At 42.5% G+C, this 19,497-nt stretch overlaps 1 protein-coding gene across 5 annotated transcripts in view; it reads left to right on the top strand.

Moving 5' to 3' along the window:
- PKIB (cAMP-dependent protein kinase inhibitor beta) overlaps positions 1-17,737 on the top strand; it is a 91,534-nt gene extending 73,797 nt beyond the window's left edge. For all 5 annotated transcript variants that reach the window (XM_039531555.1, XM_039531552.1, XM_039531554.1 and 2 more), the window contains exons 2-4: positions 7,638-7,702; positions 10,215-10,395; positions 16,731-17,737. In XM_039531555.1, the coding sequence (XP_039387489.1) occupies positions 10,242-10,395; positions 16,731-16,816 (240 nt within the window). In that variant the 5' untranslated portion in view covers positions 7,638-7,702; positions 10,215-10,241 and the 3' untranslated portion in view covers positions 16,817-17,737. The remainder of the gene's footprint in view (positions 1-7,637; positions 7,703-10,214; positions 10,396-16,730) is intronic.
- Positions 17,738-19,497: the final 1,760 nt, after the last annotated feature.

Below are 19,497 nucleotides of genomic sequence, written 5' to 3'. Positions count from 1 at the left end.
GGGAAGTTTGTTCCACAGTCTTGGACCAGCCTGCAAGAAGCTGTCTTATGCACAGACAAGCTTTACCCTTATGTTAGAGAGGTCCATTGTGCCAGAGGTGTGAAAGTTGTTGACCACAGTCTTCATCCCAGAGCTTTAGTTATTCTTTTAGATACCCTGGGCCCAGCAGCTCTTTGAACATAAGGACTAAGAGCTTGAACTTGATTCAGAATTCTATGGGAAGCCAGTGTAGAGAGCAGAAGACAGGCCTGATGTGTTCACAGTAGCCAGTGTTGCTGAGATATGTTGCAGAGTTCTGTACTAGCTGGAGTTTCCTAAGCACTGAAGTCCTCAGGTATTTTGCATTGCTGTACTCCAGTTGAGAGGACTGGACAACTACCAACTGTGATGGGTTCAGTCACAGAGATCCCCTGGGGACTGTCACCCGATGTGCTGAAATTACCTCTGAGCTCGTTTTCCACTGCCAGCTTGGGACTCCAGAACCCTGCCTTGTTGAACCAGACATGCTAGCCTGGTGCAACACAGACCCAGGGTCTGGGCCACACCCCCAAAGCTTCAGACTTTAATTAAAAATAGCTGGGCAGGTTACCTGTTTCCAGAACCCAGACACCCAGCTCCCAATGGGATTCAAACCCCATATAAATCCATTTTACTCTGTATAAATCTTATACAGGGCAAATTCGTAAATTGTTCACCCTCTATATCACTGATAGAGAGACACCCACAGCTGTTTGCTTTCCCAGGTATTAATCACTTACTCTGGGTTTATCAATAAACAAAAGTGATTTTATTAAGTATGAAAAGTAATATTTAGTTGGTTTCAAGTAATAACAGACAGAACAAAGTAAGTCACAAGTAAATTAAAACAAAACACGCAAGTCTAAGCCTAATACATTAAAAAACTGATTACAGGTAATATCTCACCCTCAAAGATGTTCCAATAAGCTTCTTTCACAGACTAGACTCCTTCCTAGTCTCGGCCCAATCCTTTCCACGGTACAGTTTTTGTGAAATCCAGCAGACATTTCAGGTGGTAAGCAAAGGTTTTCTCATGACTGGCCACCCTTTTGTCCTGCTCCACCCCCTTTTATAGCTTTGGCACAAGGCGGGAATCTTTTGTCTGTGCTTGTCCCCACCCCCACCTCATCAATGGAAAAGTACAAGGATTAAGATGGATTCCAGTATCATGTGACATGGTCACATGTCACTGTAAGACCCCTAGTCTCCATTCTTCCTGGGTTGGCCCACACATACACAGGAAGGCTTGCAGGTAAATAAACCGTTTACAACCAATTGTCCTAGTCAATGGGAGCCATCAAGATTCTCAACCACCATTAATGGCCCACACTTTGCATAATTACAGTAGGACCTCAGAGTTATACTTCATATTTCTAGCTTCAGATACAAGAATGATACATGCATACAAATTGTAAGAATAATTTATAACCTTTGTTATGATACCTTACAAGACGCCTTTTGCATAAAGCATATTCCAGTTACATCATATTCATACTCATAAGCATATTTCTATAAAACATATGGAGTGCAACACCAGCAATACCATGTTTTAAGTTTGACCTTAAAAATACTAAGGGAATCATATGGAAATGCATTCCGTCAGCATGGAGCAGATCCAAAAGAAGCTCTATAGCTGGAAATTCCACAGTGCACAAATGCCATAAGAAGTAAGTGTCAGGTCCAGAACGTAAGACCCAAGCAGGAACACAAACATGTCAAGCTTCAGAGAACAGAGGGAGCCAAAAGGAATGAAAAACTTTTTGAGTACAAATAACAATGGTTAAGTGTTATGCCCAAGCTCATAAGTAGCTAATATAACCACATGAGACCAAGAATATGTCAAGAGTTGTGGAAAAACTCATACATGCTGCTTCATTGTAAATGGATTGAAAAGGATGACGCAGGGATGTAATTCAGTCTCCCTGGGTGGAATGGCACTTGTGCATTCTCTTCCTGAGTCATGAAGTAGAGTGCAGAGGCCCATGTGGTCAGCGCTCAGGATGTGGGGAAAACCACTTTGCTATGTCCTTGCTTTCACTGTCGTCATTCATTAAGAAACTAAACGGATGGGGGGAAATCCAAGTTGAGGATTTTATTTTCCTTTCTGCTTTAACTTTTCTGTGGTTTGAGTCACTTTTGCGTGTTAGTTATTGGGAAGGATGTTGTTCAGTGGTTAGCACAGGGAAGTGGAACTCAAGACACCTGGATTTGGTTATTGACTCCATGTGTGATATTGTGCCAGTCACTTACACTCGTCTGTGCTTCCCTTTATCCATCTGTAAAATAGTTACAATGCTCTCCTTCCCAGTGTGTTGTGAGTTTTATTCACGTTTGAAAATCACACTGAGATCCTCTGATGAAAGGTTTCAGAATAGCAGCCGTGTTAGTCTGTATCCGCAAAAAGAACAGGAGTACTTGTGGCACCTTAGAGACTAACAAATTTATTTCAGCATAAGCTTTTGTGGGCTACAGCTCACTTCTTCGGATGCATAGAATGGAACACACAGACAGAAGATATTTATACATTGAACTTTGTGACTTTGTCCTCACTCACAACTATTTCATATTTGGGGACAATATATACCTTCAAGTCAGCGGCACTGCTATGGGTTCCCGCATGGCCCTACAGTATGCCAACATCTTTATGGCTGACTTAGAACAATGCTTCCTTAGCTCTCATCCCCTAATGCCCCTACTCTACTTGTGCTACATTGACATCATCATCTGGACCCATGGAAAAGAAGCCCTCGAGGAATTCCACCATGATTTTAACAATTTCCATCCCACCATCAACCTCAGCCTAGACCAGTCCACACAAGCGGTCCATTTCCTTGACACTACTGTGCTAATAAGCAATGGTCACATAAACACCACCCTATACCGGAAACCCACTGATCGCTATACTTACCTACATGCCTCCAGCTTCCATCCAGGACACACCACACGATCCATTGTCTACAGCCAGCTCTAAGATACAACCATATTTGCTCCAATCCTCCAGACAGAGATAAACACTTACAAGATCTCTATCAAGCATTCTTAAAACTACAATACCCACCTGCTGAAGTGAAAAAACAGATTGACAGAGCCAGAAGAGTACCCAGAAGCCACCTACTACAGGACAGGCCCAACAAAGAAAATAACAGAACGCCACCAGCCATTACCTTCAGCCCCCAACTAAAACCTCTCCGGCGCATCATCAAAGATCTACAACCTATCCGGAAAGATGATCCCTCACTCTCACAGATCTTGGGAGACAGACCAGTTCTTGCTTACAGACAGCTTCCCAACCTGAAGCAAATACTCACCAGCAACTGCACATCATACAACATAAACACTAACCCAGGAACCTATCCTTGCAACAAAGCCCGATGCCAGCTCTGTCCACATATCTATTCAAGTGACACCATCATAGGACCTAACCACATCAGCCACACCATCAGGGGCTCGTTCACCTGCACATCTACCAGCGTGATATATGCCATCATGTGCCAGCAATGCCCCTCTGCCATGTACATTGGCCAAACTGGACAGTCTCTACGCAAAAGAATAAATGGACACAAATCTGACATCAGGAATCATAACATTCAAAAACCAGTGGGAGAACACTTCAACCTCTCTGACCACTCAGTGACAGACTTGAAGGTGGCAATTTTGCAACAAAAAAACTTCAAAAACAGACTCCAAAGAGAGACTGCTGAACTCGAATTAATATGCAAATTAGATACAATTAACTTAGGTTTAAACAGAGACTGGGAATGGTTGGGTCATTAAACTAATTGAATCTATTTCCCCATGTTAAGTTCTCCTCACACTTTCTATGGGCCATCTCGATTATCACTTCAAAGGTTTTTTTTCTCCTACTGCTGATAGCTCATCTCAATTAATTGGCCTCTTAGTTGGTACGGGTACTTCCACCTTTTCATGTTCTCTGTATGTATAAATATCTTCTGTCTGTGTGTTCCATTCTATGCATCTGAAGAAGTGAGCTGTAGCCCACGAAAGCTTATGCTGAAATATATTTGTTAGTCTCTAAGGTGCCACAAGTACTCCTGTTCTTTCTGATGAAAGGTGCTATCCATGTATCTATCTATCTAGGTTCCTGTTTGGTACCATCACTATAGATAGTTGAATATTTCCCCAAAATGAACTGAGAGCTCATTTGTTGGACCCTGGCTTAATCTCTCCCTCCTCCAGAGGAAGATGCTGGAAAGTAATTTCCTCTCTTCTTTTAATGTAAGTGTGTGAGCTTCTCTTCATCCTCTTCTCTTCTTTTTCTTTGGTGTTGCTCTGGGTGTTATTGTGGGAAGATTAGGATAAAGAAATAAGTTTTACATTTATTTGTAAGGGCCTTGAGGTCTGTCATCATTCTCCCCTCCTCTGGAATTCCAGAGTCTTTGGACAGTTGCTTAGACAGATCTCTCCCCTGCTCTTGTGAGTTTCACCCTTGAAGTTGACAGTGTCATTGTTCCTGTGGAATGTCACTGCTGAGGGAGGTCTTGGTCCCTTATTGAGAGCACACATTGGCCCATTGCCATAGAAGGTCTTAAAGAAGAGGGCCAATATGTTGGTTTTCTATGGGGAGGGAGGTCTGTGGAGAGAACAGAGCAGTGGGTTGATGAGTTCTTTAAAACTGGTGTTGCCTAGGAGCCAGGCTGCTGTGTTTTGGACTAATCAGAGTATTTTTAAGGTCAGGACATTCATTTCCAAGTACAGCAAGGTGCACGGACCCAGCCTGGAAGTCACAATGGCTAGGATTGGCTAGGCCATCATCTGCAGCCGCTTTACTGGTCTCAGGTAACAGGGTTTTGGCAGCCGTAATTAATTTGGTGTCCAGAAACAGTGAATTGAGACAAACTCCCAGGATATAGTCTAACTGGAATATTTGATAGCAGACTTCTCATATGGTGGGAGATACAATGGTGGTGGCAAGCTCTTCAAAATGTTTCCCTCTTCCCACCAGCAATAGTATTAGCATATATTATGAGGGAGTCCTAAGTATAGAAGAAATTCTTAGGAGTAGGTAGTAATGCCATCAGAGCATATCACAACAAAAGAGGTTATGAAAACATGGGAATTGCATAGCTAAGAAGGTGTCATTTTCCTCTCATTTGCACTGCAGGTAGTATATCATTTAATAGGGGCCTAGGCTGCTGTGACATGAAAGCCCTCTTGTAGCCAGAGATCTTTGGAGAAAAATGCTATAAGAGCACAACGTCTTATTATTATTTACAAATGGAAAGATTTTCATTAATAAATTATGACTTAAATGATGTTGACCATGCTTAGAGAGTTCATCAAGACACAGAATTAATCTTAATATGGCTCTGGCCCATTAACTCTTAGTTATTATATATCATATTCTCCAGATGTTCTTGAGTGTAGTTCTCTGATACATGAAGGCTTCTTAAAAAATGGACTTTCAAAAGATGACAGTGTTAAGAAATATAACTCTCTCTTTGACGGTGGGCAGAAAGTGTATTTTCTTAAGAACCAGGTATGAAGATTTAGAAAAGACAGACACGTTTAAGAATACCAAGTGGAGATGTTTTTTTCATTTCTGTTTCTTGTGTGAACTGGCAGCAATAGATGTCAGGCACTATGACATCTCATGAGGATTAGTCAGTCCTCCCAAGCAGAATAACCACAGTAATGTGTCTGCGAGTAAGCCTTGCGTTCAGGGAAAAGACTGGGAGAAAAAAAGGCTTCCAAAAATGTGATTTGTCTGCTTCCTGATAGAGTGAAAGAGAGACATTACTGACAGTGAATATGAGTTGGGGCACCTATTAGTCCCATTCACCATGAAACACTTTATTCTTGATTCTGAGAATGACTGTGATGTTGGCTTTCAAGAAAGTAATTCGGTCTCTTCCTTTGGCATTTGCTTTTAATAAACCCTGTCAGCTTCTGTGAATCATTTCTCTCAGGAGACTGGAGTGGTGGGTATGCCACTGACAGAAAGTCCTGCAGCTAAGGAACAATAAGCCAGTGATCTCACTTAAAAAAAAAAAATTGGTTGTTTGCCTGTCAATATTTTGTCCAAATATCCAAAATATGCCTGTTTAAACTTCTGATAGCTACAATAATGAAATTTTACCTGGACTATGGGCAAATCACACTGTAATTGACTATTTCTTCCCCCCTCCCATAGACTGAAACTGAGACATTACGGTACACCAGACCTTTTCAGATACTTGGCTACAATAGATAATGACAGAGTAATTCCCAGCTCTACCTACACAGGCTAGGACAATAGAGGGGTACAAGGGCACCATAGGAAGGGGAGGAGGTGGGCCACAGGAATCATTACAGTAAAAAAGAGTTAGGAAAATAAATCTCTGACAATATTAAAATATGGGCTTTTTTACACAATACAATGCCTTATTATTCTGAATAGGGTCTTTCATACATGCCTGTTGGTCTCCAGGTGGAGTTATGGTGTTGGTTTTGGCCTATAAAATTTAGAATCTGCCTACCTGAGGGACAACATCTCTCTTCATGCCATATAACCACAACTGTAATTAGAGAAGGAATCTGAGCTGGAGCACCCTGGGGTTAAAAGAAAAGGGGCTGCAGGCAGGATGTTTTGAGTGGCCCTCAACTTTTGGGCTCACTCCTCCCTTTGATCTGAAATATCCTATATCTACTGACCTTTCAGCAATGCTGGAAAGGGAGGAGGAAATGAGTGGAGGTGTTTGTAGGTAGCATGGGGTATTTTTGATTATTTTTTGGCTGGCTACACTGCAATAGTGGCCACAAAACCAGGCTGCTGAACTGGTGGACATTGAGGGGCTGTGTTGTCAGTTTTTCTCAGAAGTGCCTAGAGCAGTGGCTAGATACATTTTTATTAATGTATAAATCTAAATCTAAGAAAAATAAAATAGATGCAAACTGTATGTCAGAATACTTTCCAGAGTTACACAATACAATTACAGTCAGATAAACTGTATCGGGGAGAAAAAAGAGGGAGTAATGGAGAAAAAAGGGTTTTCAGATGAAATTTGAAATGAGGTAGATGAAAGGAGATTATACCATACAGGAAGCTTGTTTCAGATGGTACGAGCTGTAGCTGGGGAGGTTCCTATACACAAATTATATTGGGGGACAGAGGTGCCAGTTTCTGAGAGAAAAGAGTAGAGAGATCGTGTGCATGACATAGGTTGGAAGACCTCCATTGTGGCCTTTAAAAACAGAGGCCAGTTTTGAACTGCGTCTTTAAATAAATAGAGAGACAAAGTGGGTGAGATAATTTATTGAACCAATTTCTCTTGGTGAGAGAGACAAGCTTTTGAGCTAGGCAGCTTGAAAGCTTTTCTCTCTCACCAACAAAAGTTAGTCCAATAAAAGATATTACCTCACCCAGCTTGCCCCCCTAATATCCTGGGGCCAACATGGCTACAACCACACCGCTTATCTTTAAAAAACAGCAGTCAAAGAGGAACAATACTGGACTGGCTAGATCCACCACAATACCTAACTGACTAGCTCAAAAGAGGAAGGCGCTGCTGTGGTACTGGGGGCTGGGCACCAGGAATAAGTAACAATGTTTAAAAGTTTAATGGCTGAGGAAGACACTGATTACAGTCTTGCTCTTTTCTGTTTTGAAATCTGATTTCCAGCCTCTTTCCTTGCTGTCATGAGAAGACTGAGCACATGAGCAATAACTTCAGAACTCCTCTAGGAAGTAAGTAAAAACAGACAAATATTTATGATGAATAATGTATATGCAATATGTAAAATCTCCTTTCAGCATTTCTTGTCAGGGTAGCATATTAGATAGATAATTATATCAGTTTATATTTATTTAAATCATATCTGGGCAAGCCTGGTGAGGATCTGAACCTGTGCCCATTTGCATTCAAGGCAGGAAGGTTCTACTAGCCCACCAGACCTGCACTTCTAGCGGCTGCCCTTGTTTAAACAGAGTGGTTCATTTACACATTCATGTCGTGTGAAACAGTTTGCTCATGCCTGTCACTATTGGCCATTAATTTTTAAAGTATATTTAGCTCTTGAGAAATGCAAAGATGAATTTAGAATATTTATGCTTGAAATTGAAGCTAAACAACTGCAAGGAGTTTACAAGAAGGGAGGAAGAATCATCTTTGTCACTGAAGCACAGGACTAGGAGTCAGGTGAAATGGGTTCTATTTCTGGCTCTGCCACAGCCTTCCTGTGTGACCTTGAGCAAATCATGTTTAATCTCTACCTGCCTCAGTTGGAGATACTAGCTCTGACCTACCACAGTGGGGTGTTGTGAGGATGACAGTATTAGTGACTGTAAAATGCTTTATGCTTCTCAAGAGAAAAGTGCTAGAGAAATGAAACATATTATAAGTAGCAGTCTAGACAGGAGAAACAGAGTGGTAACATGATTTATATTTTCCTTTAAAAAAAACTCTTCTAAATAGGGACAATTGCCATGAAGAATGTCAGGGTAAGAACCTCAAAATTCCTAGTCTTCCATTCAGACCACGCCTCCTCTCCCCTCCCCATTTTAAGTATTGACCATATTTATGAAAAAGACAGTCAAACTCCCCAAAAGGAAGTAAATATTACTTTAAATGGAGCAATTAGTATTTGATTGATAGACTTTACTCTTATTGTTACCACAAATTATTTATATCATGCACAAATTGTTTTATTGCTGTTAATTTCAGTTACTATTTGTAATTGTTACAAGCTATTCATACACATTACACTTTGAAACACTATTCCCCCCACCCCACCCTGTCCCGCCCCTTTGGGGGCAGACCCTCCCACCTCAGCTGATATGCCAGGGCCAGATCCTGCAAACACTTTTGCATGCAAATAACTTTTCTCAGTCCCTAAGGCCAGATCCAAAGCCCACTGCAGTCAATGGGAGCCTTTCCACTGACTGCAGTGGGCTTTGAAGCAGGCTTCTAGTGCATAGGGAACAGGGGCGGCTCTAGGTATTTTGCCGCCCCGAGCACGGCAGGCAGGCTGCCTTCAGCGGCTTGCCTGCGGGAGGTCCCCGGTCCCGCGGATTCGGCGGCACGCCTGCGGGAGGTCCGCCGAAGCCGCGGGACCAGTGGACCCTCCGCAGGCGTGCCGCCAAAGGCAACCTGCCTGTCGCCCTCACAGCGACCGGCAGAGCGCCCCCCGTGGCTTGCCGCCCCAAGCACATGCTTGGCATGCTGGTGCCTGGAGCCGCCCCTGATGGGGAAATACTGGTTCTACCTATTTACACAAGGACATTATTTGTAAGAGACAACATGTCTTATTTAAACCTACTAAAAGTATTTCTATGGGAACAGGGCAAAGTAAAAGCACCTGTACTTGCAGGATAAAGGACTTTTGTGGAATTGTGAGGTTTTATGTTTAGTTCTTTGTCAGAACTAAAGCACAGAGTCCTTTCTTTACACCTTGCTCCAATTGTGGAAGGATTTTGTTTCAGCCTAAATAAGGATAATAATAATAATGATTAATTATTAATTAATACAACCCACTGACTGATCCTCAGAGACAACGTAGCAAGGCAGAGTTTCAATTCCCTTCCAAGTGACTGTCTGGTAAAACCACCTACAAAGACAAAAAAAGAAAAGGGATCAGGACACCCCTCCCCCCAGTACAAGTGGCTCATAGAAAGGCTACCTCTATTTATAGGTACCTTGTTGGTACTGGGAGCTATCCATTATGCTAGTCAGGGCCGCCCGGGGGGGGGGGCAAGTGGGGCAATTTGCCCCAGGCCCCACAGGGGCCCCCACGAGACTTTTTGGGGCCCCTGGAGTGGGGCCCTTCACTTGCTCCGAGGGCCCTGGAAAACTCTCGTGGGGCTCGGGCCCTCGGAGCTTCTTCCGCTCCTGGTCTTCGGCGGCAATTCGGCGGCGGGTGGTCCTTCCGCCCCGGGACCCGCCACCCCCACTGCCGAAGACCCCAGGCCCCCTGAATCCTCTGGGCAGCCCTGATGCTAGTCTGTGTTTGTGATGCTAAAGTACAAATGGAAACAGATGGAAATGAACAGTGAAATGTTTTCTGAGAGCATAGATAAAGTTATGGCAGTGGAGTATTGAGGTATGTAACATTTATTAAGAAAGCACTATTTGGTCACTTTTCACAAGCTGTTGGTATTTGATTGTTCAGAAGCTGACTACCTTCCATTGTTAAGTAACAGGATTACTGCATGTTTCAAGACAGATTACACTTTTGTGTGTGTGTCTGTATTCTGTCTGCAGATGTTGCTATGAAGAAAGAAGTTAGAAATGACTGATGTGGAGCCTGTGGTCACAGATTTTGCAGCATCGGGAAGGGCAGGCCGCCGAAATGCCTTACCAGATATTCTGGGTTCTCCTGCTGGGGCTGGGGCAGGGACTTCAGACCTGCCACACAAACTAGCTGAACTTTCTGTGTCAAAAGGTAATGCCAACAAATTGGTGAGAACTAAGGGTTTCATGCAGTTATCCTCTATTTTCTCCCAAGACTTTTACCACTTCTTTCACTTATGATGTCAAGTGCAATGGTAGTATTTCTTCTCCAGCTAAAACTAAATTTGCATCTGTTTTCCAAAGCAGACATTAGTTGTGCCCAGTAATTGAGAAAGGTTAATTTTATACCAGACTTCAGCTAAACTTGCCATATCCACCCTTATGCCTGTTGTTCACTAGCTGGGGAGCTGGAATTATAAGATGAATTCCAAATCCATGCAGCAGCAACAAGAAAAAACAGCCATCCACACCACAACACTGTTGTGCCACCGATCATCTTGTTAGTCAGTTACTTGCCTTATGTGCCAGATTCTCTTCTGCACTGGGGTCTCAGCACAGGAGGGCAAGAGGTGTCAGGAAGCCACTTACAGCACCCCAGTTCCAAAACCACTGCAACTTTGGCCCCAACTCAAGCATAAATCAGAGCCATCTAGGGATGTACCTATTACCCCAGCTGTGAATTTGTGGAGGCGAGCTGTGTTCTGCCTTGTTCTCCTCTGTCAGGGTGGAGAAGGGGTGGTGAGGAGACAGCTACACCAGCTTTACCCCAGCTGAGAATTTGCTCAACCGAAGGGGATTCTCAGCTAGTTTCTGGCCCCTTGGTGCTCTCAAAGAGACAAGCTGTTCCTATTATTTATCTTCCATGGTCGTCTTATCTGCAGTTTCATATACCTCTGAGGATCTATAACTGATATTTCCAACCCACTGTGGATCATGGGGGACTTGTGAGAGGGTAATGAACAGGCAGACCTTTTCTCAGCAGATCCCACAGGAAGATAGAGCACTTGAGTAGAGAAGTAAAAAGGTATCAACTTGCCACCTGCTGGCTTGAAATGAGAAGGGTGGAAAAAGAATCAGAAATTTAGGGTGTATGTGTTTGGAGAACAGAAGCACAAAGTTTAAGGGCAGAGCATTATAAAGTAGAGGGGGAAAGAGATGGGCACAGAGAGAAGAATCATAGAAATGTAGGGCTGGAAGAGACCTTGAGAAGTAATCGAGTCCAGCACCCAATGCTGAAGCAAGACCAAATAAACCTAGACCATCCCTGACAGGTATTTGTCCAACCTCTTTTTCTAATATCTATCCTAAATCTCCCTTGCTGAAGATTAAGCCCATAACATTATGTCCTACTTTGAGTGGACATGGAAAACAAATGATCACTGTCCTCTTTTTAGAACATAAGAACGGCCATACTGGGTCAGACCAAAGCTTCATCTAGCCCAGTATCCTGTCTTCCAACAGTGGCCAATGCCAGGTGCCCAAGAGGAAATGAACAGAACAGGTAATCATCAAATGATCCATCGCCCATTCCCAGCTTCTGGCAAACAGAGGTTAGGGACACCATCCCTGCCCATCCTGGCTAATAGCCATTAATGGACTTGTCCTCCATGAGTTTATCTAGTTCTTTTTTGAACCCTGTTAGTCTTGGCCTTCACAATATCCTCTGACAAGAAGTTCTTTATAACAGCTCTTAACATATTTGAGGTCTGTTATCAGGTCTTCCCCTTAATCTTCTTTTCTCACGACTAAACATGCACAATATTTTTAACCTTTCCTCATAGGTCAGATTTTCTGAACCTTTAATCATTTCTGTTGCTCTGTTCTGGACTCTCTCCAATTTGTTCACATCCTCCCTAAAGTGCGGTGCCCAGAACTGGACATAATACTCCAGCTGAGGCCTCACCAGTGCCGAGCAGGATGGGATAATTACCTCCCATGTCTTATATTTGACACACCTGTTAATACACCCCAGAATGATATTAGCCTTTTTTGCAGCTGCATCACATTGTTGACACATATTCAATTTGTGATCCACTAGAACCACCAGATTCTCTTCAGCAGTACCACCACCTAGCCAATTATTCCCTATGTTGTAGTTGTGCATGTGATTTTTCCTTCCTAGGTGTAGTACTTTGCAGTCATCTTTATTGAATTTCATCTTGTTTGTTTCAGACCAATTCTCCAATTTGTCAAGGTCATTTTGAATTCTAATCCTGTCTTCTAAAGTGCTTGCAATCCTTCCCAGTTTGGTGTCATCTGCAAATTTTATAAGTATATTTTCTTGTATATTACCAAGGCCTTTAAAAAATATTGAATAGAACTGGACCCAAGACTGACCCATGGGACCCCACTAGTTATGCCTTCCCAGTTTGACAACAAACTATTGGTAACTATTCTTTGAGTATGGTCATTCAACCAGTTGTGCACCCACCTTGTAGTAATTTCATCTGTACCCCATTTCCCTAATTTGCTTATAAGACTATCATGTGGGAATGTGTCAAAATCCTTGACTACTTCTCCCCTATCCACTAGGCCAGTAGCCCAGTCCAAGAAGGCAATTAGGTTGTTTTGGCATGATTTGTTCTTGACAAATGTGTGCCGGCTATTCCTTATAACCCTATTATCCTCTAGATCCTGACAAACTGATTGTGTAATAATTTGTTCCAATATCTTTCCAGGTACTGTAGTTAGGCTCACCAGTCTGTACTTGCCTGGGTCCCCTTTGTTCCCCTTTTGAAAGATAGGTGCTATGTTTGCTCTTCTCCAGCCCTCTGGGAACTCACCCGTCTTCCATGAGTTTTCAAAGATAATTGATGATGGTTACAAGATTGCTTTAGCTAGAAGGGAAAGACAGTAGGGGTGGTCCAAAGATATTGCCTTAGGTTTAGGGGAGGGCAGTGGAGACCCTAGTGCTGGCAGCCCTGAGAGTCTGACAGCAGTGACGGCAGGTAATGGAAACTGAATCAGGCCCTAAGATCAATGGAAAAACTCTCCTTCAGTGAGAGCTGGATCAGACCTCTAGAGAAACTGAGATCTTAATATCTCCCTGCAGGCATTTGCATTATGACAGAGGCTGCCCTTAGTTCCTGTAGCACTACGGGTATGTCTACATTGCAATTAGACATCCGGGGCTGGCCTGTGCCAGCTGATTTGGGGTTGTGGGACTTGAGCTGTTCAATTGCAGTGTAGATGTTCAGGCTCAGACTGCAGCCGAAGTTCTGGGACCCTCCCACTGCACAGGATCCTAGAGCCCAGCACAAGGCCCAGCATCTACACTGCAATTAAATGTAGACCTTTAGCCTGAGCCTGGGTCAGCTGGCATGGGCCAGCCATGAGTTTTTAATTGCAATGTAGACATATCCTAAGAGTCCACTTCACCACATTCTTGATACATATTATAATGAGAATTATTTATGTTGGTCAACGTATAAGATTTCATTTGACAAGAACTGTAATAAATCTTCCTACTCTGAGCTCGGCTTGGTTCCCTTTATGCTCAGACTGGGGAAAAGTGAGCTGCAATAGTGTAATGAGGGTAAATGCAGGTAAATGGAGTTTACCAATTTCGCATTTGGGGAATATAGAATTTAGTTTAGGTTCATTTACCCACTTCTCTTTTTTTTTTTTTTTTTTACAACTACGCCACTGGGGAGCTGCTATTTCCATTACTGAATGGGATGTAGCTGAGAACAATGTGGATTTGGGCTGTTATTCACAGCTGGAACTGTGGAGGTGGAAACACTGCATTAGCCAAGCCCAATGAAATATTCATTGGCTTAAAAAAATCTTATTAAGCTTTATATAGTTCAGCACACTCACCCTTAAGAGAGAGACACATAACTAACTTCAATAAAACAGAGTTAACAAAACAACTGGAGATCAAGAAAGATTCCTCCCATTTGCTTCATTTTAGCCTCTGGAAAGCTTAGTTGTTGGAAAAAACAAATGTGCTTCTTACAGCACAGAGCCTCTCCCCTTAGTCTTTTACCACATGAAAATGAACATGAAAGAGTGACCACCTTGTTAAAAGAAATGCCAAGACATTACACAAAATGTAAAAGTATTTAGGCCTCCAGACAGAATAATCATCCACTCCTGGTGCCCATCCAATCTATTATTAAGAACAAATAAAACAGAGATACAGTAGCTCCAGCAAAATGTGCTGCTTCTTTCACATGAATACAGGGATGTAATCTGCAGAGATTGGAAGAACAATGAATTGTCAATTGCTCTTAACACTGTTGTAGACCAGTGCTGTTTCTGAAAAGGGCTGCTTTTGAATCCTCCATTTCTGATATCAGTAATTTGCAATGGTGAAAATGAGGTAATAGGAAATTTGCACAGGATCGGGGTCAATTTGGCTCTAACTTTAGGGATGACTCAGGAGTGCTGTATGAGCAGAGAGTTCTCAGAGGGTTTCCTTGACACTAGCTACAGAATGGTTCTGTATCATTCTGGTAAATGCCACATAAACCTATTTCAAGAATTCTCAATGTATGCAACAGATTGTAGCCCATATACACTGTTGGAAGTAAATTTAGGACAAGACAATGGCCAGAAAGTTTGGAGGGTCAAGTACCCAAAAGTTTGGATCCTCATCTGCAACCGAGCTGGAGATTTCACAATGAAAGGATTTTCTTACAAGGTTTCTGGCAATTCCTCCGTCCACTTGAGCCAGAAATACTTCAAGAACAGCCTCTTTTCCAGCTGAGAGGAGAAGTGCAGAGGGGAATGATTTTATTTTTTAAAGCAAGCCATACTTTTCCATATCTGAAAGGAAATTCAATTTGGGTTTAAATGTAGGTGGTGATCTTGGAGACTTTATCCAAATAGGTTTGTCCTTCCTTAATGCTTGTGGGCCATAAGTTTTACATTGTCTCCAAGATGCCATAAACCACTATAATACTGGTGAAAAGCCAAGATGCCCTTCCACATGGAGCAAAGGATGGGAGTTGCATACATTGGTCTATGGTGTAGCCCTGTGTGCTGTAAAGATCACATCAAGTTAATGCTTAGATTCCTCCCCTTTGTGGGAGTTACTTATTCTGAGCCTACCTAGAAATTGGCTTCCTGTGAAGGAACCAGCTAGTGGTCAGCTCAATAAAGTTCTTACTTACTGGCAGATGACCTCAATATGGCTTCTTTCTCAGCCAATCAGCGCTGGCTGTGCAAGGACTAAGAGCAGAGGATAAATTAGCTGTCACCACAATCACTCTAGAACAGTGGTTCTCAAACTTTTGTACTAGTGACCTCTTTCACAAAGCACCCTTTCACATAAGCCCCGCCTTATAAATTAAAGCCATGTCTATATATGTAACACTCTTATAAAAGCTGGATGCAAAGTGGGGTTGGGGTGGAGGCTGCAGCTCGCGGCCCCCCACGTAATAACCTTATGACCCCCTGAGGTGTCCTGACCCGCAGGTTGAGAACCCCTGCTCTAGAATTAGAGCTAGCTCATTGCAGCTGTATGCAAGCATGAGCAGCTCAATCAGGGTGCTAAGCAACTCATGAAGGGGATGATGCTTAGTTGCATATTTTCACTCTGGCAGATACACAGTTCTTCTTGCTAATGGTAGTTTTATGGCAAGTTCTTAGAGCTGCTTGCTGAAAATTTACCCCTTAGGTTCTGACAGTCAAACTTCATAGGACTCAGAGAGCTCCACGGCCAAGTAATGTATGTTTAAATCAGAGCTACCTGGTCTGAACGGATCCCTAAAAGCCATAGTCTGGCCTAGATTTGGGTGTGCAAATCCCATTGACATCAGTGGTTCTGCCACATGTGGCTTGAGGGCAGTATAGTTTTAGAAACGGTTGCTGAGCAGTAAAGAAAACAAAACAGAGGGCAGTTTATATTTACTTGTATATTTAATCAGTCGTAAAGAATTAACAGTATAATACATCAGAAGTTATACAGTGGAATTCTATTTTAATTATCTTTTCAGGCTACCTTGGTTTTGTTGTATTCAAACAATCACTCTAACCCAGTCCATAAGAGAACTTTCTAAATTAGAAAGAAAATCTTCACCTTGCAAAGGCAAAGTGGAGTCTATGAAGCATTTCAGTGCTAAGAAAAGTCAGTCATACCATAACGGGCAGCCCCATACATTGTAACATTCTCTATGTGCAACCAAGCCACACTCAGAGATATGAAATTCTTTCTTATCTTGGGAAATGACAAGAGAAAAATTAAAGAAATTATCTCCAATTTGAATCTTACAACCAAATGCCCATTGATCAATATAAGCACAGGGCAAGCAACTCAGCATCAACAGAGAATTGCTGTTGGAAAATGAGATGCAAGTCCTATCTGTCTAAGCTATCTATTCTAGCTGTTGAATGGTTTTGCTAAAACGTCTGTCACTGTGGTAGTTAAGAGCCAGTTGATACTAGCAGTGATCAATAAATATTTATCTTTGATTAAATAGCCAGTCTCTTGCATGAGAATGCATGTGCTGGGTGTTTTATCATGTATTTATGTCTCTTTAGATGAAGAAGCAGAAGGTGGAGAAATATCATCCGAAGTCATGTTGGAAAACCCAGAGATAGAAGGAAAATCTAATCCTAATCTCTAGAGATTGCTGGATTTACAATGACCATTGACAGACTTTACAAATGTTCTGCTTTTCACAGGTTCCGAGCCCTAGTAGAAACGGTAGTGGTCTGGGCAGGACTATTCAAAACAATTGTATCTGGATGACATTAACTTGCAGCTACTACTTAGGGTTTTCATGCTGTTTTCTACTGTAGTCCATCAAAAAGCAAGTAATCTACAAATCACAGCCAGGAAAAAGCTAAAGAATGTATGTTGGTTTTTTTTTTAATTGTTGTCAGTTGCACCATATTGATACTAATCCAACCAAACCCTTTTTGATCATTTCAATGATTATGGTTAACAGTTGTACACCACACAATAACCATGCTAAATATAACTCCGATTAATTTTCCAAATTATTTTTTTCAGTGACACCAAGTCTTGTTTCCCATCCAAGATGAGATTATGTCAAGTGTATTGGGGTGCAGATAGGGAGGGGATTTTTTTTGACCTCTAAAGATAGAAGAAACACATACATCCATGATGTACAAACTTTTGGAACTTTCTGAGATTTTTGTTCTCTTTGGGAAGAGAAATGAGGTGAAAAAGCCTGAAACAAAACACATTTTTCTCCTCTTCTTTTCCAAAATGTTCTATATACATCTTAAAAAACAAAAAAACTTTTTGAAAATCTCTTCAGTTTATTCAGCCCTATCCCCCTATCTGGGTTCTTCTATTCCCAACAATCATACTCCTTCTGTCTTTTCTGTGCACAGCCTCAATGCTCTATTTGTTCAGATGTATTTAAAATAAAATAGCAACATTTGTAAGTGATTTAAATTGTTTACTCTTGCCCTGGATATTAAATAGATCCCGTCTCTTTTGTGTTCTTGAATCTTTGATGTCTCTCCTGTATGGCAAGGAATGAATCAGAAGTACCATAATACACAATGTTTTTGTTTCATTTGTGGTTTGTTTGTTTGTCCGTTTATGACAGAGCTATTCCATTCATTCTGGGTTTACTAAAACATATTTAAACAAAGACTTTCTGCCTGCACTAAAAGATCATTCATGTTTTGTTACAAAGATTGTATCCCTGAAAATATTTTGTATGTATCCCTTTATTATTCAGGATAGAGAGTCACATAAATGCATGCACTTGTGTTGGAATCGGAGTCAATGGTCATTTGAAATTCTTATAAAGGTATAGAGTGCAGCTAATTCTGATAATCAGGCACTTTTATTTGCACAGTGTGTTTCTGTTGGAGTATGGCTTACAGGTGGAGGTATTAATGGTACATGGGTATTAGCAGTACTCAAAGGATGATGATCATAAATCCCACACGGAGCCAAAGTAATGGGGCTCTATGCTACTGGCTGCCCTATAGAGGGATAGGGGCATGATGCACACCCTAGCCTAGAGATAAGATGCAGGGCTGCATCACAATCTATAAGATGGCAAAGTGATCTTTTCTCTGCCTAATTCAGAGGAGGGGTTTGAATCCACATCTCCTACCTCCCAGGTGAATGCCTTGATCACCAGGCTACAGAATCATTCTCTCACTCTCTCTCTTTTTGGTTCAATGTATATTTAGGTATTTCTACAAAGTGGAACAACTTCAACAGGAGAAACTGAGAGCAGCTCACCTTAGAATAGCCTATAGCCTAGTGCAGCAGTGGCCAACCTGTGGCTCCGGAGCCAAATGCGGCTCTTCAGAAGTTAATATGCGGCTCCTTGTATAGACACCAACACCGGGGCTGGAGCTACAGGCGCCAACTTTCCAATGTGCTGGGGAGTGCTCACTGCTCAACCCCTGGCTCTGCCACAGGCCCTGCCCCCCTTCCAGCCCTTCCCGCCCCCTGTGCCCTCACTCCTTCCCCGCCCAGCCTCCTGCACGCCACAAAACAGCTGATCAGCACAGCTGCCGGTGGGTGGGAGGCACTGGGAGTGGGGGTGGGGGAGCTGATGAGGGGTTGCTAACGTATTACTGTGGCTCTTTGGCAATGTACACTGGTAAATTATGGCTCCTTCTCAGGCTCAGGTTGGCCACCCCTGGCCTAGTGGTTAGGGGAATTCCAAGTTCAAATCCCTAGTTCAGAACAGGGATTCAAACGTAGATTTTCCTACATCCCATGCAAATCCCTAGCTATTGGGCTACAGTTTATAAAGTGGGGACACATGCTGTTTGCTAGACCTGAAAATCTCTTCCCTTGCCAAAATGGGCATATGGAATTGGTGACTGGATTCTGGCCAACAAAAACTGAATTTTTAGCAAACAAATGATTTCCACCAAAACTTTGCCCAGCCCTAGTAGTGACTGCTGTGCCTGTGCAACCCCTATGCAGACATCACTGGCCATTGAACTACGTCAGTGCAGATTCAGTTGCTATTTCCATATCCCAACTACTATATTCCCTTCACATCAGCTCATTCCTAGCTGGCACAGAGAACATTTCCCTTGTGCACAGAGTGTGCAGAGGCACCCCTGCACAAATACTGTGCCTTCACATCCCTTTCCTCCCAGTCCAGGAATGCCTGTTGTGTGGGCCTTTCAGCAAAGGAGGATTTTCCCCCGAACTGAGTGGGAGCTGAGCTCCGCCACTTCCCTCCGACCCCTGTCCAGCAGGAACTAAGTCCTAGAGCTTTTCGCACGTTATAAAAGCACCATTCCACTAAAACAAGATCAAAGCGCTGCCAAAGGTTGAAAGAGCAAAGGAAAT

Source organism: Mauremys reevesii, linkage group 3 (genome assembly GCF_016161935.1).
Source record: "Mauremys reevesii isolate NIE-2019 linkage group 3, ASM1616193v1, whole genome shotgun sequence".
NCBI classification, from domain to species: domain Eukaryota; kingdom Metazoa; phylum Chordata; order Testudines; family Geoemydidae; genus Mauremys; species Mauremys reevesii.
The sequence above is the reverse complement of the archived record's forward strand: the minus strand, read 5'-3'. Positions and strand labels throughout refer to the sequence as shown.